Source organism: Cyprinodon tularosa, unplaced genomic scaffold, assembly GCF_016077235.1.
Source record: "Cyprinodon tularosa strain WSP-4 unplaced genomic scaffold, ASM1607723v1 ctg1008, whole genome shotgun sequence".
Classification (NCBI taxonomy): Eukaryota; Metazoa; Chordata; class Actinopteri; order Cyprinodontiformes; family Cyprinodontidae; genus Cyprinodon; species Cyprinodon tularosa.
The window spans coordinates 78,633-104,229 of record NW_024037792.1 but is presented as its reverse complement, the minus strand read 5'-3'; the positions used below and the strand labels follow the sequence as shown (position 1 = coordinate 104,229).

The following is a 25,597-nucleotide window of genomic DNA, read 5'->3' as shown; positions in this document are numbered from 1 at the left end:
AAGACATTTCATGATAAAATATCAAAGTCCATTTCACAGGTGGAGCCAAGAGAAAAAAACAAAACACAGAGCTTCTTATAAAATCTTTAGAGGAAAGGGAGACTGTTTTTTTCTTAGCAAAATTAATAAGAAAACAAAAAGTCAGATTAAAGTTGAAGATTAAAGGTTTTTCAAATTCTATCCTGGCAAAAAAGGACTGAACACAACCTGCCTTTGGGATCTCCTTGGTTTTAGGTGTCCCCAACTTTCCTTTGCAGCCGTCTTCATCTTCCTCTCCCTGAGCTTTGATCCGGGAGCCCAGCAGCCATTCAGGAACAGCGCTACGACACTTTCTATGCCTCTCATTTCTGATTTCTTGCACGTTTCTTAGCTTGCAGCTAGAGCACGAGCCGAACCGACGAACGGAAGCCATAAGGAAGACGAAGGACAAGGTGATTGAAAGATAAAGACACAAAGAAACGAGGAGCAGAGCTGCATCTTTCATGACTGTCTTGGTGACAAAGCTATGAGGGAATGCTCAATGGCCAAATCAGCCCACTGTTAGACAAAGGCCTGAAGTCTGTCTATGAGTGTTTTTGTGCTGTACCAGAGTCCAACCACGCTCTGAAACACGCCATGTAATATGCAGCATGATGCGACAAAGGAACAGTTGAAGTACTGTGTGAGAGACGCTGGCAGCAAGCCTCAACAATGAGTTTGTGTAGAAATAAAATAGATGCATGGTAATGTAGCCACAGCTTAAATGTTCTGAATGCTTATGTCATAATAAAAATGGCTTGATTTCAACTGTAAGATTTTTTTTTTCCCTAGAAGATACCAAATAAAACGCTGGTGTAATTTAACGGAGCATTAAACAATCAAATTGTTTTCAATTGATTGTTTGCAAGATATGAAAAGCAACTGCCTGCAGGCTAGAAACATGAGTGGGTAGCCCAGCAGGATTAATTGTTTAGATATGTCTTTTATTGGGCTAATTGGGACTAACAGAAATAATTTTATACATTTTGATAAACTAGAAAAGCACTCAAATGGCACAGACCTCCATCAAGCACCATCCCAATATATTCTGACTTCCACCTTAAGTTAATACCCGTTTCCACAGAATCCCTAATCCAGACAGTGATCCAGATCATCACCAAGATTTCTTTTCTTTTTTTCTTTTTTGCCAGACACAATGCGCACCTTCTAGGAACATTTCATAAAAATCTGTCCATACTGTTATTAGTCATTTTGAGAAAAGTCAAACAGACAAACCAACACTGATGAAAACATAACCTCCTTGGTGGAGGTAATATATTCTATGCAGAAAAATCTATTATAAGCCATACCAGTAGTACAAATTAAGCTTTTCTTGCACATATAGGGGTAATACGATTATATTACTAGCTTTAAGAACTTTTTCTAATATTATAATAATTGAACTTTATTGATCTAAAAATGGAGACATTTACCTCTGTATTTAACCCATCCCCTTGAGGAGCAGTGGGCTGCCATTGTGCAGCGTCTGGGGAGCAATCAGGGGTTAAGGGTCTTGCTCAGGGACCCAGAGTGCAGACTGTGGGGATCGAACTGGGAACTTGCAACCTTCTCATAGCACAAGTGCACTGCTCTAACTACAAACAATCACTCACCTTAACTTTATTGATACTTTCAACATGCAGTTATAGTGTAATATTCTCATACCAAAGTGTGCCTTATACTACAGTATTATATATTGGGCAATTGTACAGTACCTCATGCAAGTGCTTGATCATATTATTAGTCAAGTAAGAGTAAAAAACAATTATTCAGAAAGACTACTTGTGTACCGGGTACCTCACCGTGACGTCTGATACTTAAAATGATGTAAGAAAGACAAACCAAAATGTCAAGTTATGTGTAAATTATGGTATTTTAAGACCATTTAACAATAATAAAAAAATAATAATTTAAATGGGCAATAATATTTAAACGCAGATGAAACTTTTTTGCAAGTTTATAAAACCAGTACCTCCAGAGACAATATTCACTCTTTAATGTATATAAACTTGATCTCCAAATATCATAGTAGGTTGAAGTGAGCTAGAGTACAATAAAAGAACATTTATTTTTGACATAAACCTTAAGTGTATATGTTTATTTGGATCACTTCATTTTAAAATAAGCTTATGTTTCATATTCAGTGAAGTCACTCACAATGAATTAGCAATTATTATTAAGATTTTACTCAAAAGTAAAAAGTAGAGTGCAGTAAAACTACTCCTAAAGGTATATCTTTGTCAAAATGTTAGTCCCGAAATGAAAATCAGAAAAGTTTGGAAAGCATTTGTGTTTAAAGATCCAAACAGAGTTGGACAATGTTGACCTCAAATTAGAAATATAAGCAATTATTTTAAGGTTTTGCACCTTCCAGTTCTGAATAATCAAACTTTTCATTTTTAAATGAATCAGGCTCAGTCAGACTGGGTGGAAGTTGTAAACCTTTGCTTTCTGTCACTCATTAATATGTATAGTTCTAGACACCATATCTTTAAATGTACATTTGGAGAATACAGAAAGTAAGCCCACTTTAGAATTAATGAATTGAATCTACGACCTTGAGAGTAATACATTAGAAAGAAGAAATAACATGGAGTAGCTTAATAGTGACACTTTGTAAAACTCAAATCTAGATAAACCACATTAATCTCAGCTGCTGTTGTTACAGTAAATCTAGATAAACTGGGTGCATACAAAATAGAACATTAAATACAAGCACTTTTCTCCTGTAAATTCAAAATTTAGTCAATTTCCAATCTTTGGCATTATTAAAACAGGGGGTTGACCACCTCTTTTGTTTATTTGTATAAGGAATGGTTTAAGATTGTGTCTTCTTTATGGATATGTTGAATTCAATTATCTCCACCAGCTGAGACAAGTTAGTCAGCATTACATCAGTGGTCCAGCAACTGAATACTATGTTTCTCATGTTAACATATTTGCAACCACATTTCCAGCAGATTCTGGTTCAGAAAGAAGCCAAAAAAGAAAGACTAAAATTCCACTGGGCATACCACAGATGTTTTATAACATGCTGTGTACTTGGACCAAAGAAGATGGAGTCTTAAAAAGGTTAGCCTGCGTAACAGATTCAGGTAAAAGGTTTATAGTTTGTTGTTTTTTTTCCCCTTGGCATCACATACTCAAACTGTGCCAAAATCTTTCTGTGCAAACAAAAGAGCTGAAATGGCAAGTCTGTTAGAAAGTGCTGTTTCAGTTCAGGCTTTCCTTACACAAGCAAACTGCTCTGTAATTACACTGGGTGGATCCACATCAACCCAGAGAGGAAAGCTAGAAAGGGACAGAAGAAACAAAGAGGTAAACGCAGACAGAAACAGACTCAATCACAATGAAAAAGATCAATTTTGAACATGGGCATAAAAAAAAATCTAAAGAACAAGTGAAATAGAGAAAACAAAACAAAAACCCAACGGTGCTCTCCTTATAAGGACATGTTAAAGATTTTCAAAGCATAGTGCAACTATGTCACTAACTCGGCAGCACCATTTTCCCACAGATGTTTTTTTTAAATATACTCATGATCACTGTGAGAAACCAGATGGAGCCTCGATACACATGGACACTACACTCATTCTATGGCTTTTACAGACTCATTTTAAAACAACCGCTTGTTAGAGCTAAAACCTTGATAGACTTCTCTAAAAATAAGCTGAACATAGCTGAAAACATTCAGAATATTCACAAAAAATGAATACACTAGAAAGCTGCTAATGTAGCCAATAGGTAAAAATGACTACTTGAAATTTACTTAGCCACATTCACCGCATGGCCATCACCAGAAACTAGGGGCCTGTTTCAATAAGGAAGTTCAACCAACTCTGAGTTACAACTTGAACTCTGAGTTGACTTATCCTGAGATTGGAAACTCTGAGTTTTGGGTTTCAGAACAGCTGAAATGAGTTAGTTCAATCAACTCTAAATTGACTGACTCTAAGTTAAACGCGTGCACCACAACTATAAAAAGCCATTATCAATGGAGCACAGATATTACGAGTCGCCATGGCAACAGCGTCAGACAAAAAAAGGTGTGCATATTTCTCACCAGCAGAACTGGATGTGCTTATGCAAGCATATGCAGAATTTGAACATGTATTTTTTTTAAAAAAGCAACACGGCTGCAGCGGCAGTTAACTTGGGTGAAAATAGCTGCTTGAGTCAATGCGTAAGTTTACATTTTAATTACTTTTATACAGTGTTGGGGGTAATGAACCAGACATTCTGAAACTAAAGCTAGAGGTGAGTGTATGGTCACAGGTGAATTCTAGGAAGTATTGAAACTATTTTAAAATCTTTTTTTTTTTTTTTTTTTAGCAAATGAAGAACACCATATAAATTGCTGTGATTGTGTTTATTAATTAGTTTATTTTGTGGTTGCATTTGTATGAAATAAAGAACACCATAAATTGCTGTGATTTTGTGTTTATTCATTTTTTTTGTGGTGGTGGTGGATATCATGTGTATTAATCTGAGAAGACATTGCGGCATATCATATCCCGGACTACCCTTCCATCCTGGAAATCTGCAGGGTTGATGGGCTCTTCCTCAGGGTCTTGTAATTGTAGGGCAGGGTGTTGCTCCCCTCTAATTATGGCAATATTATGGAGAACAACACATGCCACAATAATGTCGCAGGCCCTTTCAGGGGTTACCCTGAGGTGACGTAGGCACTGGAAAAGTGCTTTCAACAGGCCTATGGTCATCTCCACCCGGGCTCTCGTCCTGCAGTGTGCCACATTGAAGCGCTGCTGTGGGCCTGGTTCAGGTTCTGGGTAAGGGGCCATAAGATTTGGTCAGCATGGGTAACCCCTATCTCCCAGCAGAAAGCCATCAATCTCTCCTGTAAGAAAGTTCACATTGCTTTAGAGCTGCATAGAAATTCCCCTGTAAGTGTTTAGTGCATACATTGAAATATGTGTAAAGGATATACATTTACTTACCCCTTTCCAGTCTGTTGCTCAGGGTTGACTCCCAATTGATTCTTGAGTCATGAACAGAGCCAGGCCACTTGGCCTCCATATTTGTAATTATATGTGCAGCATCACATATAATCTTGACAGTGCAAAGAATGAGAGATGTTACAGTATTGTGGTGTAGTCTTTGACCATTAGAAACAGTAGGCTGTCAGTGTACCTGCACATTAATACTGTGGATGGATCTCCTGTTCACATAGTCCGCTTCATTTTCAGAAGGTGCAATGATCGGAATATGTGTGCCATCAATGAATCCAACCACATTCGGAAATCCTAAAGGGAATTCTAATTATTAGGTTACTTCCAGGGGTCACAGCAAGATATTCTTAACTGAATGTAATTTATCAGGTTAGCCTCATTTAAACCGATTTATACACCACTGACCTGCAATTCTGTGAAAATCCTCTTTGATGACTCTCACTGGTTTGTGCCCAGGAAACAATACAAAAATTCTCAGAAAGCGCTTAAGAGCGAGGCACACTTTCCTTACCGCTCTACAAACAGTAGCCTTACTAATCTGTTCAGCATCCCCGATGTTATAAAGAAAACTTCCATTCGCAAAGAAACGTAAGGCAACGCAAAGAATCTGCTCGGATGTAAGAGCACGGCCACGATGGTTGATGTTTCTTATGTAAGGATGGATGAGATTATGGATGTATCTTATTGACTGTAAAGAAAAAACGGTTACGCTCAAATAAAAATGGATAGGGATATGACAAAAAATCCACTTTGGGCCTCAAAATCCTTTCCCGACGTAAATGTAACTCCCTACGAAGTAATACAGCCTCTTCGTCAACAGGATTATCCATAAAAGGACATGCCATTTCATTCCCTTTGATACGCTCTACGTGACTGAAATGTGTGCAATGAATATGTCCCCAAAGAATCAATGAGGTGTTTAAACACCACTTCCTCTTTAAAAAAGGGGAGGAGACCAAAATAAACTCTGGATTTTCTGAAGAAAACCTGCTCCCGACCAGGTTAGGTTCACAGACTAAATTGCCATGGTAACTGACTCTGAGTATAAGTTACCTCTCTTTCAGAAACGGGCTTGACTTACTCTGCTTTCTCAGGTTTAACTTACCTCCCTTTCTGAAACAGAAAACCCAGAGTTTCCCTCATTTCAGGGTTAACAAACTCAGAGTTTTCACTTAACCTCCTTTCTGAAACAGGCCCTAGGTGTTTAACACTATTGTTTGATGACAAAAGACTGGCCAACACAAAAGTCAATAGAAATGCTACATGCTCCTGGTTAAGTTTCAGGGAAAAAAAACACCTGACTTAAGCAACATAGGTTATATTAGACCTTGATATATAAAAATATAAGATTTATATAAATCTTTCTCACATGTTGCATATTTAAAAGAAAAAAAGTGATCAAACTGAGAATCACTTTAAAGGAATAGTACACCCAAAACATGATTAGGCTTCATTTTCTACTCACCCCCATGCTGAACAACACTCTGGAGTACTTTTTTGATATCTCAAATGCATCTGGAGATCTGGGAGGCTTCTTGCTGTCTGCTGACATTCAAATAATGGAGGTCTATGGTGCCCGAGGCAGAAAGGTCCATAAAAGTCCACAAAAAACATGTCAATATTCCTCCATACTACTCGTCCAATGTATTCCAAGTGTCCTGAGTGGGTAGCGTCCATAATTTACTCGAAACAAAGTCATTTAGAATGTTTTTAGAGCATAAACAGTAGTGTATAGGATTTCCTAAAAGCGCGCGCCTGCGAGTTCACGAGCCTACGGAAACTGCGGCAGACCAGACCAAATGAAAGTGCGCATTCAGCGTCTGCTCTGCCGATAATGCAAGCGTAGAAGAAGAAATTTGTTGTTTACCTGTGCAAAGAAAGAAACAACGAAAGAAAAATGTCTGAGGACTTCAGTGTTAAGGAATAGCATGAGTCCTTTGCCCAGCTGAATGAGCACTTTCGTCTGGTTTGGTCTGCCGCGGTTTCCGTAGGCTCGTGGACTCGCAGGCGCGCGCTTTTAGGAAATCCTATACACTACTGTTTATGCTCTAAAAACATTCTAAATGACTTCGTTTCGAGTAAATTCTGGATGCTACCCACTCAGGACACTTGGAATTCATTGGACGAGCAGTATGGAGGAATATTGACACGTTTTTTGTGGACTTTTATAGACCTTTCTGCCTTGGGCGCCATAGACCTCCATTATTTGAATGTCAGCAGACAGCAAGAAGCCTCCCAGATCTCCAGATGCATTTGAGATATCAAAAAAGTACTCCAGAGTGTTGTTCAGCATGGGGGTGAGTAGAAAATGAAGGCTAATCATGTTTTGGGTGTACTATTCCTTTAAGGTCAAAAAGATTTATCATCTCAGGAGTGAAAAGTAAGAAACAGCAATCCCCCCATTCCAGATTCTACAACTCCAGCAAGTATGTTAAAAGTTAGGATTAAAGGGGAGATGCTCAGCAATATTAAACAAAGAAAGCACAAACACCCTATCCTATTAATCAAGCATGGAGGTTGAAGGTTGATGACCTGGTTGGCTGCTATCTCATCTCTTTATGGATGTAAGCAAGTGCCTGACGCGACGTTGTTCACCTGACAGCTAGAGTTTGGAATTAACTGTGATGAAACTGGTGCAAAAAGGATAAATTAAGGTGCTACTCTGTCTCAGTGGCAAAAGCCATACCTCCAATTGGTTGCCTTATGGCAACAGCAATGATTTTCCACTTGTGAAAGCAAATCTGTTGGGCTGTTATCCATCACTGGGAAATAACAGTTTGTAGCATTATTGGCAGACAGGACAGGTGAAAAAGAAAAAAAAAAAAGGCTGCTAATATGTGATAGTATTTAAGAGAGCTCTCCATGAATGAATATCAATAAACCTCAATAAAGTGAAGCAATTTTGAAATGAAGAGCAGGAAAAACATGAAACTTATATTCAACTCCCCTATGAAAATCAGGTTTTTAACCCCATTCTATGTCTGGTAATAAGGGGAGTGGCAACCTAGTAGTAAGGGCATAGAGCTTGGAATCCTGAGGTTGTTAGTTCGAAGCCCCCTCCGACAGACTGCCACTCTGGGGAAGACCCTTAACCCCCGTTTGCTCCCTGGGCGCCCCACGATGGCCGCTCACTGCTCCCCAAGGGGGGTTAAATGGATTAAATGGAGAGGTAAATTTCTCCAATGAAAGATCAATAAAGTTCAATTATAATTATTATATATTACTATAAATTGGAAATGTATCCAATACTTTAGGGTCTGTAGCCTGAATAGTCATGCTGCATTTTAACTGACTTTATCTCATCAGGGCTCCTAATACACGCCCACATAAACTTCTCAGGAGCAGCAGGCACTGATCGCTTGGCAAACAGCCTTCGTTAAAAGTTCTACTGTTTTATTTTGTTTTACCTTCCTACATTGTTAATGATGGGGTCATAATACTGTCAGCTCACATTGCTCAAGCGCTTAATAGTAAAACGCAGTGAGACATTGAACACTTCTAGTAAACAGAAGTAATGACGAATGTCACTACTTCTTCTCTGTGTGGAGGTCGCTTTGATGTGTTGAATCATTCCGACTGAGGTCGGATAGCAGTTATATTTAATAAGGATGAAAATCCATGCTAAAATGGTTCAGTTCTGGAAGATAAATGGGAGAAGAGCATCAAAAACCTGCTGTATGAACATAGCCTATGAGGCTGAGAGAGTTCTAAAGGAACCTCCTGCTTTAACTAAGCTGGTTGTCACTTATGGGCTCCGCTTTAGTTCTCACAGATTCCATTTTCAAATCTGTCGTCTTGCTGGGTTAAAAACCTAAAATCAAGGAAGAATGCGGGTTTCCACAAGTAAAGAACTTATTTAATATTCTAGGACAAGTTAAGCTCTGTGACCTTTTAAGCAAATACTTTTCATGTACAGAAATGTTTTGATTTTCATTAGAAAGTCTGCACAATGGCTAAAATCAGAACACAGCCATCAGGCTTTGAATGTTGTCAAAATATTTTTCTTGCATATTAAAGTCTGGTGATTCGTTCTCTGAGGTTAGAACCTTCTGGACAGTTTTCAGAGTTAAAAAGGCCCCCAGCAGACACCACCTATGTGTCACAGATGACACAGAAGTCCCCAGTATCATCTTTTATCTTCTGATTCATGCAACGTCCTCCCACTCAAAATGCCGAGCGAGAACAAACCCTTTCCTGAACCTTTCATCCCTCCAGCCCATTTTAACCTCTCTCAGCTGCGTAACGTTTTAGACCACCGCAGACCTTAGCTGACCTTTGCATTTAAAGAAAGAGCTCCCTGCACCAGCTCAATATTCACTTTGGGATGTGGCCTTTCATTCAGCTTTCAAGTTGGCCTTTAAAGAAAGTTGATTAATGGAGTATTTTCTTTTCCTTATTGATTTATGCGTGGGCTTGCTGGTTATATAATTCATGTTGTGTTTTAAAGGCACCATGCAGGAACAAAAAATTCACCTAATCACACAAAAGAGTATCTTCAAGTGGCTATCATCATATAAACCTTAAATGCATCATTTATGCCTGTTAGTCTCAACGTTATCACTAGCAACACAGGAGATTAAACTGAGCAGCATGTTGGGGCCTGAAGGTCTAAAACCATCCTAAATAATTAAATTTCAGCTTCAAAAACAGTTCAGTAGCAGTTAGATTAGAGGCTGAAGAGAATGTATATCAGAAAGAAAATGAAGGCAGCCTCCTTATATAAAGAAAGAAAACTGATGCACCGGGTACCATCAATAAAGAAGGAGCAAAAGCAAAGCGGTCGGTCATCACAAACGGTTCTCGAGCTGAAGAAATAACATCTACAGGTGGCAATCTAACAGCCCTTGTTTAGAAAAGACCACTGCTAGCTTCGTCCTGAAACATTGACCACCGACAAGATGCACTAAGCTGTCAATTAGAGCTGTGATTATCAACCTGGGGTACGCGTACCCTTAGTTGAACACGACTGCATTGCAAGGGTTACATTAAAATATTTTGTTTATTAGGTAGTAAAATAAAATAGGCCTGTTTTTACTTTCTGAGGACAAAATTGAAAACATTAAACAAGCTTTTAACAACCAAAAAATATTTTTTTCTTATGTTTGAGTTCACCATCAGCTTTGACACACATCCAAACCAAGCAGAGGAACAGACTGGATGTAGAGAACAGCTTGGGATCAGCTGTTTTCACACTGAGCTCATCAAAGCAGGACAGGTGTAATAATGAAAATAAAGTAAAACTAATTAAGTCAGACTGGCTATATTTTTTTTTCTGTAATTTGTTCCCTATTTTTTAAGCTTAAATGTGGTTATAAGGGAGTTACTCAAAGGAGCTCCAGTTTTATAAATACAGGTTTATAAGGTTTCGATTTCTTACTAACTTCCAGGCAACATGCTTGTGTTTTTTTTTTATCATTTGAGATTGAAATGCTAAGAATCAAATGCTCAAATTAAAAGATTAAGTAAAATTGTTTTTATTTTATAATCTGTTGTTGTACCTTCCACTTTTGGAAAATCATCAATACTTTTGGATTAGAGGGCCAAATTTCATTTCAATACATATGCTCTACACTTCATTTGCAGTTGAATAAGGTCATTTCACAGCAGGTTTGTAGAAAAATACAGAAATGCTGAAGATTGATGTCTAGTTAGTTAGTTTTTATCCACCTAAAACCAATCAGGCTGACTAGCTAGAAAGTAGGGTTCTCATGATACTAAAATCTCAAACTCCATATCGATCCCCAGGAAAATACTCGATGTTCGAAACTATTTTTACCATCATTGGGTTAAACAAAAAGTCAAATAAAGGCATAAAAAACATATTAGCATTCATTCATTCAATCTCAACATGGACCAACGTTTTGCAACAGAATCATAGATTCTATTACTTGAATAAGCGTGCAAATTAATGCAAAATAAATGCCCCAAATATGACTAAATTTGACAATACTTTAATTTTGTTGGAGGTATTATTCATTTAATGTGAAAATAATCAGGAAATATAAAATGAACAATAGCAAAAATATTCAAATACCACTTTGATTTAGTATTGACACCATGGCAAATGTATTTGGATACAGCGTTCGAGTATGGATACTTTCCACAGTAACGATACTTTTGACCACCTTATTTGAAAGCTGAAGAGAGGGAAAGAGGCTTGTTGTTTTCTAAAAAAAACAACAACAAAAAACAATCAATATTGACCAATAAAAAGATACTCTATGGTTATCAATTAAGGTAATATTTTTGAAACTAAAAACACAGCACATCATATTTCAAGTAAAATTGTCTAAATTACATTAAACACAGTTTTTTTTTTACTGTTATGAAAGTATTAATTTTATAACTGTAGTTCAATCTTTCCCTATATTGTGTATAGGTTTTTATTTTTTATGATTTAGTAATCTACAGTTTACAGCATGAACTAACTTAGAACAATGAACATTAATAATGTCACAACCTTTTTATTATTTTCATCTGGTTAGTATAACTAGAGATTACACGAGAGGAGCTGTTAAAAAAAGAAAGAAAGAAAGCAGATGGAAAGTATTCAATTCGATGTGGGTGGTGAGATAAAACAAAGCCACCCATATATCTATAGTTATAAACACTTTGCTTTTAAAGCTAATCCATGATCTAAACCAGCTTTTCTCTTCCTCTCTGGCTGTATCCTGCCCTCCGTTCATCTTCCCTAAACATCCCAACTCATACCTTCTGTCAACATGCCCTGGCTTCATTAATCAAATGATAATGAACAACGTGGAGCACGGTTCTGCCTGATTTGAAGAACCATCTGCAAAAATTACAGAGGTAATCTTGTCTCTTAATCGGTGTTATTTGGTTATGAGTAGTAAACAGAATTTTATAAAAACAGAACGTTTCACACTTTAAAATTAGAACAAAGTGTTCCATAGCAAAACAAGGTCATTTTGACATTGCATATCCATCTCTTTTTGGGAAGAGGGGGCCGTTATGCAATGAAAGGAGAGGCTGACGATGGACCACATTCCTGCTGCCTGTTAAAGACTGCTTAAATGAGCAGAAGACATGCACTTACATACAAGTTCAAGAGAACGCCCATCCATCACACGAGGGGCTAAAACAGCATGTGTGCTGACGTTCTTTAAACAAATGACAGACACCGCTGGTTACAGCAGCACCTTATGGTACTATTTGTTCGAACCTGCCTGTTCAGTCTCTGAGGAGTACTCATTGTGAACATGGCGGTCCGATCGCCAAGGGACTGGATTTCATTAACCTGCTGATAAATGAGGAGGCAGATATTTATTGCGCTATTTGAACAAACCACAAAAAGCAGACCAACATTTAAACAGTTTCCCTTTTCTTTTCTATTGATCTCCTTTTTCAATGCACCCCCCTCCCTTCATTTCTGCTTCATTCTTTAACTCCGTCTCAGTTCTATTTTAATCCTGTTACTTTTTTAAGCCACTGCCTCTACTTTTTTTTTTTTTTGCTTTTGCTTTCTTTCTCCATCTACCTGACATTTGGCCTGTCAGCATAGTCTGCACTAAAAGTTATGAGTTCATTTTGCAGCAATGTTCTTAAGACATAGCAGACAGAATAAGATAACATGATATGGAATGTAGAGGGAATTAGGATGAAAAAGTAAAAGGGAGATGTGAAAAGGCAACACACTGGCACGACATTACAAGCATGCAAACAATAAAGACTAGGACTGGCAGAAACATCTGGAAGCGGGAGGAAGATTGGATCTAGATTAAAGAGATAGCACCAGAGCGAAGAAAAGAATGGGTGGAAACGAAGTAAAGTAAAGGTGAAAGAGCTTGAAGAAGGATAAATATTCCTCCCTTACTCTTAACATTTTCAGATGCAATTCCCTTTTCTTTAAAGGCTTCCAAAACCTTTAAGGAATAATTTCTAGTCTAGCACAGCCATTAATTCATTCAGTCCAAATCACAAAGGGTGTCAGAGTTCAGCAGAGCTGCAGGGCACTGCTCTAAACCTAATGTGCTGGCTCCAAACGTTTGAACAAGACATTGACATGTTCCAGGGAAACAATATGGACCAGGGCTCTCTCACACACACAAAGCAGAAGAAAGGGAAACCAGTTTATAACACAAACACTGTGCTCTCACTCAGCTGCAAGTACAATGACACACCACACATTCAGAAAGCAATAAGCATCAGTAGTGCTGGACACCATCTCACCATCCAGTTACCAAAACAACTTCCCATTTGCCTTTACCCATTTCCTTTTCAGACGGGTGGCTTGCAGCTATCCCTCCGGTGACTACAGCAACTTGGAGGGAAATCTACTGGTCACTAGAGTAATGGATGGGAGTGACTATAGCAACACGGCCTCTTACAATTGCACCAAAGTGGAAAAACAACAAGCAAAGCAAGCTAATATCATTAAGAAAATAAAAAGGAAAAAACACAAAAATTGCACACAAAAAAAACAACAAATAAATAGAATGGTGAATGCTGGTCAAGGTTCCAGGTCAAACCAGCCCCTTTTGCTAATTAGTATCCCTATATGTTTCCAATACCATTTTGTTTTTTCATTTTATTTCATTTATTTCATGCAATATAGAGGTACGTGTACATATAAATATGTTTCTGGGGAGTTTATTTCTATTATTTTACTTATTATTTATTTTATAGGTATTCTCATTGGGGCTGCTGGTCTAATTTACAAGAGATTTTTTCAGCTCTGATCTCTTGATATACATGCTAAATATGTATATTAGGGCTGCAACTAACAATTATTTAGCAAATCGATTAATCTGTTGATTATTTTTGCGATTAATCAATTAGTAATCGGTTCCTTAAAGATTTTTTAGATGAATCTAAAAAACGTTTCCACTTGAAGAGTTCTGGATCGATCATATTGACAGAAGAGAAAAAAAATTATACTGAATACATGCAAAATGTTTATATATTTTTTAACAAATATGATATAATTACTGCTCTGAGTGGTTTTGCTCTGTCAGCTAAAGGTATATTTCACAGTCTCTATACTCCAAATAACGAATAATCGATTACTAAATTAGTTAATTAATCATGATTCATCTGATTCATTGTTTCAGCCCTAATATTTATCACAGTCTTTAGTTTTTAAATAAACTCTAGTAGCTCCAAGCAATCTCCTATTGGGAGATATTATCAAATTATTGTATTACAGAGTCTATCACCAGAAAGCAACAAGCACAGGGTTACAGAACTATCCCAGCAATAACAAACCCAGAGCCCTAGCTGCTGGAATCAGTCTTCTAGCATGAGCTCCCAGAGTTGTTTTCACTTTCTTTATACCCCACAGCCACTTCCATAACTGCAAACAATAAAAACTTAAACCTGAGTCATGGATTTGCAGGAGAGGTAGCATCTGTGTCTACATAGAGGTGTGTTAGAAATATGTATAGGCACATTTAGTTCCCCTTTCCCAACATTATTGAACAAGCCTTTATTAAACATAAGCAATTGTTAAAAAAAAACAATAACAAAACACAGCTTCTCTGTATTCATATAAATACAGACAAATATTGGATTACGCCTTACACCACCAATGTATCTGCTTTTATAATAAGACTAAATACATCTCTCAGCCTTTAAACGTAGCATCAAATATAACAGTATAATTGGACCCAGTATTGGACCCCCTTCCGTCTATGCCTCTAACCTTGGCACAGTCACAATCGATGCCAGGAAAAACAAACTAAAACAAACAGCGGGGCTGGGATTATATCTTAATGCCTTTTGTGTGAGTTTTGTTTAATCAAACTAATAACATCCTCTAATGCTTGTTTAACTCCGCTCAGCCTTTCAATGGCTTCTGCCCTATAGACTTGAACCAAAATGGCCTCTGCACGTGTTTGTTGACAGCAAATAGATACAAGCACTAGATGCTACAGTGAAATATATTATATAATATATGTGGTATTAGGATTTTTTTATTGCTTCTTCCCCTATCAGTAGTGTAAATCAAATAGCCTATGTGTGTTTTTACTTTAACCAAAAGCATCAGAACCTTAATACCAAGCACACAGTGTTAGGCAAATTACCGAAGGAGGAGAATAATTTGGAACTCACCACTTTGGGTTTGGTCTTCTGTGGAGCAGCTGCTGATAATGTATCCTCCGTGCTGGCCTTCTGAGATCCAGTGTCATTAGGTCCAAAACTGTTTGTCCTGTCTGAGCCCTCTGCATTAGAAACTAAACTCTGAGCTCCATTGCTTGCTGTAGCAACAGGCCTGCCCTCAGTGTCCTCAAGACTATACTTCTGTGCTAAACCCTCTTGAGATGGGGCTTCTTCTCCTGGAGGTACTGCTTGGAATTCAACTTCTTTCAGTGGCTGAAGATGTGCAGGTGGAGAGATGGGGACAAAGGTGGCAGGCTCACTGATGTGGCGAATGTGCTTAGGTTTCATTTTGGATTTCAGTGGCGATGCTGGAGGAGATGAGATGAGCCGACTGTGGTTAATGTCCTCTGTGTCCTCTAATCCTACTTCAATGGGCTGAAATTGGGCATTATCAGGCAGAGACTGTAATCTATTAGGTCTCTTTTTAGGTGGCCGACGTATTACTCTGGGAGACAGAACCTCAGCGAGCTTGAGATCCAAGTTAAACTTCTCTTCCTTTGAATCGTTGTCTATCAAATCATCTTCATCCTCAGGGTTATCAGATAGAGCCATACTTTCTGGCTGGGAGGCAGCCATCTCAGCCTGTAGCATTTGTGTGGTCTTAGCCTCTGACTGCCACAGTTCCTCTCTTTGCTCACTGAGGATTGGTTCACTGCTAGAAGGTGGAATCTGTCCAGATTGATCCAACTCACTGACTTGGTGCGTGCTGCCAGTTTGAGGATCAATTTGGGAGACTGTAGGAGCCTCACTACGACGACTGGGGTCACTAAAGGACTTCTTCTTGGGGGCCTTGCCATTGCCATGATCATCTATGATCAACCTGTCCATTGCACCGGGCTCAGCTACAATATTTCTGATTACCCTACTGTAATCCTGAATGCCATCATCTCGTAAACCACTTTCGCTGTAAACAGACAAGTCACTGGCCACACTGCCTTCATATTCGGATAGTGCAGATGCAACAGAGGCCTCAGGAGGAACTCCTCCACCTTTGACAGACAGGGAACTCAAAAGGTTGCTGTCAACTGATGAAAAGTTGTTGCTTCCTTCTGCCGCTACAGAACAGCACCGCTGAGGCATGGGGTCACTAAGAGAACGGTAGACAGTGGACTCGCTATTTCCTACAGCTGCTATTGTTGGCTCTGCATGAGAGCCGTTACTAGAATCGGACCCTGTGTTGTTGTTAGCAGAGGGGGAGAACTTGCGCCTTCGACGGAGTGCACTTGGGGTTGCAGGAGCTTCAAATCCTCTACTTCCTCCCTCGGATGCTGCAGCTGGCATGGCTCCCATTGACAGAGTACTGTTAGCGTGGATTCCCTCAAAGTTGGGTTTGTTTATACAAGTAGTACCTTTCATATCCATACTATGATTGTCAATCTGAGCCGTACAGACAGAATGAGTCACAGAGTGAGGAAAAAGCGTTTCATTCAGACGGTTTGTACAGTTCAAGCTGCTCCCTGGCATTGACTTTTCGTCTTGCTTGAAGTCTTCTACTTCAGTTGACTGCTTCCATCCAATCACGGGCTGCCCCAGAAAAGTTTTTGCTATTCTTGAACCTAAATTATCTCCAGCTGCTCTCAGGAAGGGCCTCTCTGAGAGGTCACCGGGACCCGTCTCTGGCTCTGTCACAATCCCCTCATCCGTTAAGCTGGACTCATGGCCTGAAAGTTCATCCATGGAGCGGTCATAGAGCATGCTTTCCTCTGAGTCGCCCTTCAGTAATGCTCTCTCCAGCTCTCTGCTTTGTCTATTCGACTTCTCCCATGCGTCTGTACCCCTACTGTTTAGCTTCTCCAGCTGCATACTTGATTCACTCCTCTCCCTGCTCTCTCTCTCCTGCTCATGTTTATCTTTGTCTTTTGTGTTCTCAGACTCTTGAGCTGCTCTCCTCTCATCTTTAACGCGTCCTGCTCCTTCCTTGCCGTCATCTGTTTGCTTGACCTGTAAATCTTCATCCCCCAAAATAGTATCAGATGACATTAAAGCTACATCATCCTCATCCCTAGTGCACATCTGGCAGATATCTTGAATGACCTGCCTAGCTTCCTGTACACACCTCTCCTCTAGTGGAGTTGGCATCACTTCCCCATCCTCGTCCTCCAATCGATAAATCCTCGGATTTTGCCCATACCTAAAATCCCCACCATTACTTTCTACTTCTCTGTCTGACACCACCACCTTTCCCTCAGTTCTCTCATCATCCAAGTCAAGTTGCTGCTCAGAAGAACTCCTCTTTGTTGGTCTATTTGTAAAGTAAGTCCTTGCACCTGTTGAAGGTTTGTCTGAATAAGTGAAGGATTTTGTGCGCCTCAGAGTGGCTGTTAGGTCTTTTAGTGAGGGGCGGTGACCCAAAGGTAAATTTGTCCCACCTCGAGCGTCCGAGTCCCTACAGTACTCTGACGACTTATCCCCAGCCCCACTTCGGTCCCCTCCACTTGGTCTTCGCATTTTCAGTTTTGGAACGTCGTTCTTTAGTGAGTTTAAGAGAGTCATAGTTTCTGATGTGATATCTGGGTTGGACATAGAAATCTTGCCATCCTTCTTTGCAGATTCCCTCCCTGTTGTTTTTGTAAAAACAGCCGTTTCAGGACCCCTTACTCCCCCACATTCTTTGGGTGTTAAACCTTGTATGCAAGTTACTGTGGGCAAAATCTTTGGACGCACCCGGGCAGGGGCACGGGAGAAGTTATCTCCATGTCCAAAGCTAGGGGACCGGTACATAGTAAAATTCCCATGATAAGTTTTATTGAATACAGAGGAGGGAACAGATCTGCTCGTATTCCCTTCTGTTCCCCCCCTGTTAAAGAGCATATTGGCTCCACAGCTGCCATCAGTTCTCTGGTCCTCATCTTTAAGTGTCTCAGTGCTGGAATATCTGCTACCAAGGCATGAATCACCAGGACTGGAAACAAAAGGGGGTATCTTCACCTTTGACACTCGGGATACAACAGGAAGTGTGCTGGACATTGCAGGTGAGGAGATGCGCTCCCAGTGCTGCACCCTGGCTCTGTTGCTACGAGTGCCAGCTTCTCTGGTTGATTGGCTCCGACGTAATGTCAGGATAACTTCTCCAGTGTTGTGGTGCTCTCTCTGTGTGTGATCCATGGTCAGGGCTGGGTCACTATCACTGTCTTCTGATTCACCATACTGATCATTGTAATCATCGCGACCTGTTGCTTGAGCAGCCCCAGTGACCTTCTTCTTCTTTCTCAGAGAGCGACGGCGCACTTGCTCACGACAGTGGGGGCCTAATGAAGAAGGGATGTCCTCCTCGCTGCCTGATGACCTACCAAAGATCTTTGCACCCAAGCAGGCATTTTTATTGCGGGATAAATAGCTGCCCCCTTGCTCAGTGTTGCTCTTCTCCCCTCCCCAGCAAGTGACAGAGGAAGCAGGACAGGAGGGATAACCCCAAGCCACTCCTCTTCTTCTTCTGATGAGCACCTCTTCTTCGTCTCCAGAGCTTAACCTCCAATAAAAGCTGAGTGGAGAACTAACCTTTGTAGAGGCTCCTGGCTCAGAGGGGGGAGCTACAGCAGAAGAACAGGAGGTAATAGATTTATCTAGAGCTGGAGTAGAGGAGATGGAGGAGGTGGTGGGGGCTGGTGCTCTAGAGGAGCTATGTGAGGAATGTAAACTATCCCTGGGCAGCCCGACCCCCTGTCTATCCCTTCTCTCCCTCTCTGTCGGCTGCTGTAGAGAGGAGGAGCAGGAGGAGGTGTCTAAACCTTCTGATGGTCTTGAATAAGGAGCAGCACAAGGTTGAAGGTCAGGTTTAGAGTCAGGTGTCAATCTGGGGAACTTGCAGGTAGCATCTGACTGAGCATTGGCACTATGAAATCTGCATGTTGATAAATTAATCCTTGGATGATTAGACCAGGTGTAAAAACGACTTCTAGAAGATACCTCAGCTTTTTCTATTTCTCCTTCCTCTTCATTAGAATGCTGATTATGTTCAGTTTTGGAATAAAAATCTGCACAGTCACAAGAAGTTTCTTTAGCAGTGTCCCCACTTTGTGATCCAGGTATGCATTTGTCGAAAGCAGAAATGCAAACTGGCTGTTGGTCACTTTCACTCAAGCTTGGGTCAAGTAAATAAGTTCTGCCAGCTGTTTTTAAAACTTCACAGGTGTTAGTCTTGGATGGCTGCAGAGCTTTCTCGTCGAAACGTTGTCTGATTTTGGTAACACTGGGCCATCTTTCCGAATGTGTGGGGATGTGGTGATAATTTCTGTTAGATTTACAAGGTGGGATAGTCTCTTTACTTCCAACATCCTCATCTTCATCTGTCGTTAAACTCTTTCTAAGTTCAGCGGAATGTATCTTAGAATATTCTTTCTTACCAGACTGGCAGCTCGCTGCTGATAAACGCGTAAAAATCAACTTATCGCATTTTCTCTCCGAGTCGGAGCCAGACACAGAATCGGTGCCAGAGTGAAACTTCAGCGCTTTACTGTCCGACAGAGATTCGCTCTCCAGGAAACACCCCTCACCGCTGTCTTCGTGGGGAGATTTACGACACGGAGATCCGTCTCTGTTGTCGCCTCGGGCCCGGAGCAGAGCGCCGCTCTCCCGCGTCAGCGCCGCACCATCTCCCGGTGAGGCTCGGTGCGTAATGGTGGATCCGCCGCTCCTCCTGCTGCCGAACCTCTCCGTGAGCTGGCGGATGGATGGAGAAATGGAGGAGGGAAGAGTCGAGGAGCCTCTCTTTGGCTCTGCGGTTGCGGTGGCTGAGATTTTGGAAACTTTTCTTGACACACTGACATTACGCGTCGCCCAGGATTGTTCTGCTCGGCTGGGCTCCGGGGGGAGGGCGACACCGACAACCTCCGAACCCTCTGGTTTGTGTCGCTGTTCCTCACTACTTGGGGCCAACTTTTTGAAAGAGACGCTGCGATACACGCTCGCTTTCTTCTCTTTTCTTTCTGCCATTGTTCATGTCTTTTCTTTGTTGCAACTCAAAGCACTTTTTTCAGCTGTGGCTCCATTCTTCCCCTCCTCATACAGCCCAATCTCTACTAACCCCAAACCAATTCCTTTTTGTTTTTAATTTAAACTGTTAGTAAAACATCCAGTTTTTCGCTTACTTATAAAACAACCAGACAATGGGCGGAAAAAAAGAAAAAAAAAAAGGTGAGGGCAGGCCTCTTGATCAAAAACTTACATATTTTATCGTTTGGCGAAAATATCCGTTCAGAAAAAAAAACAAAAAAAGTTTTTTTGGCCCCAAACTTCCCTCAGCCACCCCCCTCACAAACACGACTTTTCCATTATTATTCCTGCTGTTTGAACCTCTGCGCGCATCCTCCTGCATGGGACCCGACCACTCTCAAATATTTGTGGATTTCCTATTTTGGCAACATTTGCTTTTTTTTTGTTGTTTTTTTTTTTTTTTTTTTTTTTTTTTGCGTTTGCACGTTAATGCTTGAGATAGGGCAGAGGGGGTGGGCGGGACTTGGGGGGTATAAGGGCTGTCATAACCCCCCCTGGGGACTGAGAGGAAAGATTTTTTTTTTCTTGTTGATAGAGGGGAGATACAGTGGACTAACTGGATGTAATTATAGCCTCTTCCCTTGTGAAAAACACAACAAGACTGTCAGAAAGGAAAGAAAGCTCCTAAAGTAGCAGGGATTATAAATAAAAACTGATTTTTAATATACTGACCATTAAGCTCCAGGAAGTAGAGAAGCCACATCAATGCATACTTTACAGCTATTGTGGCACAGCAAGGAGCTGCAGAAACAGCGTGTCAGCATTTGTAGGAAGGAGGAGGGGGCAAGGATGAAAGTTTTCACTACAACACAATAAGCTCTCTGTGGTGCTTCCCATGTGGCTGTCTGCTTAACAGGTCCTTTTGTTCCAGAGGGGAATTCTCTGCTCACAAATAAAGAGATGGGTTCTCACTGCAGCGCCCCCTACCGACCGACTCACTGCTGCTCCAGATCTAGAGCAAAGAACATGGTTGTGGAAAGAAAACTGTCTACTGTATGCTGGTTTGATAGGACAGAATCTTTTTTATTTAACCTTTATTTAACCAGGGGGGGGGGGGGGGGGGAATCCCTCTGGGATTAAAAACCTCTTTTTCAAGGGAGTCCTGCTAAGAGGCAGCATAGTTACATAAGATACATTAAACATAGATACATTAAGATACATGACAGGTACATAAAAAATAAAAAACATATCAAGTAAAACAATTACAGCTCATTGAGGCTGCTTCAGATTCTTTCACTTTCAACTTAAAACCATTTAGTGATAAAAACTCAGTCAATTTCCAGTTTCTTTGTAAAAAAAAAATAAAAAATCCACACACAAGGAGCTGCGTAGCTAAAGGCTTTCTTCCCTAGTTCTGTGCGGGCAAAAGGAACAGGATCTTTAACCTAAGAAACTGTTAAATGTTCTTTGTAGGTTCAAAATAAAATTTTAAATTTGAATCCACAGCCTTGGTTTTCGTTCTGCATGGAGTTTGCATGTGTTTTTTTTTTTATATGTGTGGCTTTTCTTCTGTTACTCCAGCTTCATCTCAAAAACATGCCAGCTATTAGGACTGGGCAATAAAATGATATATATCATAATAGAAACCTGACCTATATCAATAGCAAATATTTCAGATAGAAAAATATAACTTCACTTAACTCTGATCTAGAGCTGCACAGCATTCTGGGGGATGTAGGCAGAGCGGACCTCTTTTTAAAAGACAGGGCTTATGTTTAATAAAGGTTAAGGTTCAGAATATATGGGTTTTATAGTTACATATTGTATATATTGCTTAAAATGGCAAGGAGGGCAATTCAAAATCCTATTAGTTTTACAGTTAAAACAAGTAAATCGGAGGGAAAGAGTATTATTAAAGAAAAGCTGATGGAAAAATGGCAAAAAAGTGGGATGAAGAAAAAACAGGAAGTTGGTTTTGTAATTTTCAGAAGATAGCAGGAAAACTAAGAAACGGAAGACGAAATAGAAAGGAGGAGAGAGTGATAACAAGGTTAAGATTTGAGCCTACAAGACTTAACTGAACACTTTTCAAAACTCAAAAGCATAATACTGGCAAATGTGATTATTGTGGAAAATATGAAACAATAGATCATGTTATACTGAAATGTCATAAATATGAAAGTGAGAGAAGATATATGAGGAGAGAGTTTGAATGTATTAAAGAGGAAGAATTTGGGACTAAACATATACAAATAGTTATTCGTTTTTTTAAAGAAAACTAAATTATTTCATAGAATTTGATTATAGAGAGGATGGATGTGTGTATGATATAGATGGGTAGAATATCAAGTTATGTATAAGTATGTATATTTGTGTGTGTATGCGTGTGAATATGTATATAGTTTGTTTTTTTTCCACTTAGAATTTATATATATGTTTATTAGTAGATAGTCCATCACGAACCAGACTTCATACCAGTAAGTGGCGGTAATGCTACTAAATGTTTGTTGCCAACCGCCAATAAATCCAACAACAAGAAGAATAAAGGTTAGGGTTATAATTTTGGTTCCACCTTTTTTTTTCCACTTATTATTTTTGAAGAGGTACAAAAATAAATAATTATCAATTTCTACTGATATGAAAGGTTTATATCATAATGTATTTGTTTGCTATCTAATTGCAATGCTATTTGCTTTCTAAATACTGAAGTTAGGATCAAGTGTCTGCAGTCAGGGTTGTTTTTTTTTCTTATATTTCTTTGAGATGGAGTTTACGCCTCCTCCCTAAATGACTAAGCTGGTATGGACATTGCCGAGGTGTCCTTTAACCAAGAAAGTCTAAAAATGAAACAAACAGGCTTGGAAAAACACCTTTAACCTACTTGGATAGATTCCCTTTAGCCATCCAAAAGATTCTGGCATAATTCTGGTTAATTATGATTTAATGGAGAATTTGAATTATCTAACTTGAGTATCGTCAATACACTTTTCAATACAACTGCCATTAAAGCAATTGAAAAAAGTTTTGTCTGTTGTATTTATTCCAGTCTTGATCTATGTATGGGATCATCCTCCTATTAGTTCCAGGTTTTGCACAGCAGACCCAAGCTGTCGCCCTCAGACAGAGTGCCATATGTTAGGATAATCAGGAGCCATCCAGGAACCCATAATCAGGCCAATATGTCCGCAGTGACCAGTGCAGGGAAAGATGGTCAAACTGGACACCTCTGGCTGCCCACTTCAAGAAGACAAATGCTTCTGGTGAAAAGTTTGTGGTGAGGCTCTTAAACTTTACAGTACTGTAGCAACTGTCCACCAGGGTGTGGAGAAGATTTATTTCCTAGTAATACTGTCATGTAGAGAAGGTACACTGCAAAAACTTTCTGAGCAGTATGCCTATATTAGCAATGTTTTTAAATTTAAAAATCCACTAATTAAAATAAACTCTACCTTTCCTGTTTAAACACACAGCCAGAATTATGACTGGTTATTAATTACAGGCTCTTTGTCTTGCCTTGTGTGCAAATCACTGAGGCCCAATCCTCTAAATATTAATGAGAGCATGTGCAAAAGTTTCACTTGATATTTTAAAAAAAGGATTAAAGGAAAATGTACAATCAATTCCAGCTTGTATTCACATTCTGTGAGATTTCTTAAATATGACTGCTGTGTAACTGCATTATTCTAACTCAAATGAATAATGCCACTACAATGACAGAATTTTAAACCACACCCCTTAAAAATCATGTTTTTTCCATGGTGTTTTTATTTGTTTTTTTGTCAGTAAGCTTTAAATTATAAAAACATACAGCGTACAAACGGAGTCCAAAACAATAAAAATAACCAATAAAACATGTGAGGCACCGAACACTTTTATTTTACACATATTTGAACATATAAAACATAACAAAACTCCTAAAAACACTAGGACAGATGTAGGACACGTTTCCACATCACACACATTATAAAGCCTCACATTAAGAGCATTGAAGGGTGCACTTTATAACTTAGACTATTACATTAAAAAAGGATTTTTTTTTTAACACAAAGCTTCAAACACATTACTTCATATTTGTGTTTAAATATATACCTTGCATTTAAAATGCATAGACATTTCACATTGAGCTGAAGAAATATTTGTCAGATATAAGAGTAATAGAAACTTTATCATCATCCAAGCTTGATGCATATAAATCATTTAGTGGGAGATGAAATACCCTCACTCATGTTGGTCTTAAAAGATCGACTTAGTTACCAGGAAACTGTTGGGGAAGCTTGTGCAGCAAGAGCATCTTTGGGATTTCTGTTATACTGTCCAGCATGACACAGATTCACAGCTTCTACATTTATAAATAGGCATTTCTTAAATAAAAACATAAAAAAACACTTGTTTGTACTTTTTTTAGGGCGATAAAAAAACAAATAAGGTTCACATTTTAAATCAAAGAGCAAGGTTTTAAACTTATAGTAAAAATGTGATTAAAAGGATGCTATGCTAAGCAATGCATTATATCTCTAGAAAACCTGTGGTAGAGAGCTCAGAGTGATGCATGTAGACACCCCTGGCAACGAAATGTAAAAATCCTTCAGATAAATTCATGTTTCATTGCAGCAGGATTTTCTTAAAACAAAAAAAAGTAAAATAGAAACAGTTTTAACAAAACTTTACATACAACAAGTAAATTAGACATTAGTCTTAATTATCTAATAATTCCTGTAAAAATATCAAACGGAAGCAATTATTTAATATTACCTTCCTTTGTCTAGCAATGCATTATTTAAAATTCATGCCTTCTTAATTTATTTGAGCATAAATAAAACATTGTACATTAGTTCTTTTCTTGTACCGACCCATCACCCATAGACTAGATATTATTAAGCTTTCGAAATCAGAAAATGGCAACCAGTCATCAAAGGTAGTTCAATCATGGAAAAACTGTAGTGATGAAATGAAAACATGTAATGCAATGACCAGATTCACAAGGCTTTTTAGACATTATAAGTAAATACAGCTTTGAAACTACATGAGGCTCTTTTTCTGTCTTTTCTGTTGTGGTTGATGTTTTTTCTTTAATTAAAATAATGGAAATTTAAAAGGATGGGTTGATATGGTGTGAGTGTTTGCTAAAACGCGTGTGAGTTTCATTTCTTAGATAGATTAATTATTTGGTATAAAATGGATGCAAAAAAAAAGCATTATGTAAGTGTCTGTTAGAAAAAGGGACTTGTATATGTATTTATATGTATACATACTTTTGTGTGTGTGTGAATATTTAAACTGCACGGTCTTAAAATAATAAACAAGATATCAAGGCTAGGTGTTTATAGCTGCAGCGAATTTCTAATACTTTTTTTAAAGCTTCTTGCACATCTTTACTGGGTTATAAATATAAATGACTGAATCCTTGCATCTTTAGTCTTCAATCTCTCACAAGCTTCCACAAGTTTTCAGAATCTAACCCAGCTTTTATAGGAAATGTTCTCCCTTTCGCAGCGAGTGGAGAACAAGGTCTTGACTTACTCTACACCTTGTCTTTCAGTCCATAAATGGTCCTTTTG

General features: G+C 39.1%; 1 protein-coding gene across 1 annotated transcript in view; it reads right to left on the bottom strand.

Annotated features, from left to right (window-relative positions):
• LOC119777847 (rho guanine nucleotide exchange factor 17-like) overlaps nt 1-20,039 on the bottom strand; it is a 91,877-nt gene extending 71,838 nt beyond the window's left edge. Inside the window, exon 1 of the mRNA XM_038276857.1 lies at nt 15,060-20,039. Coding sequence (XP_038132785.1) covers nt 15,060-20,039 — 4,980 coding nt within the window. The remainder of the gene's footprint in view (nt 1-15,059) is intronic.
• Nucleotides 20,040-25,597: the final 5,558 nt, after the last annotated feature.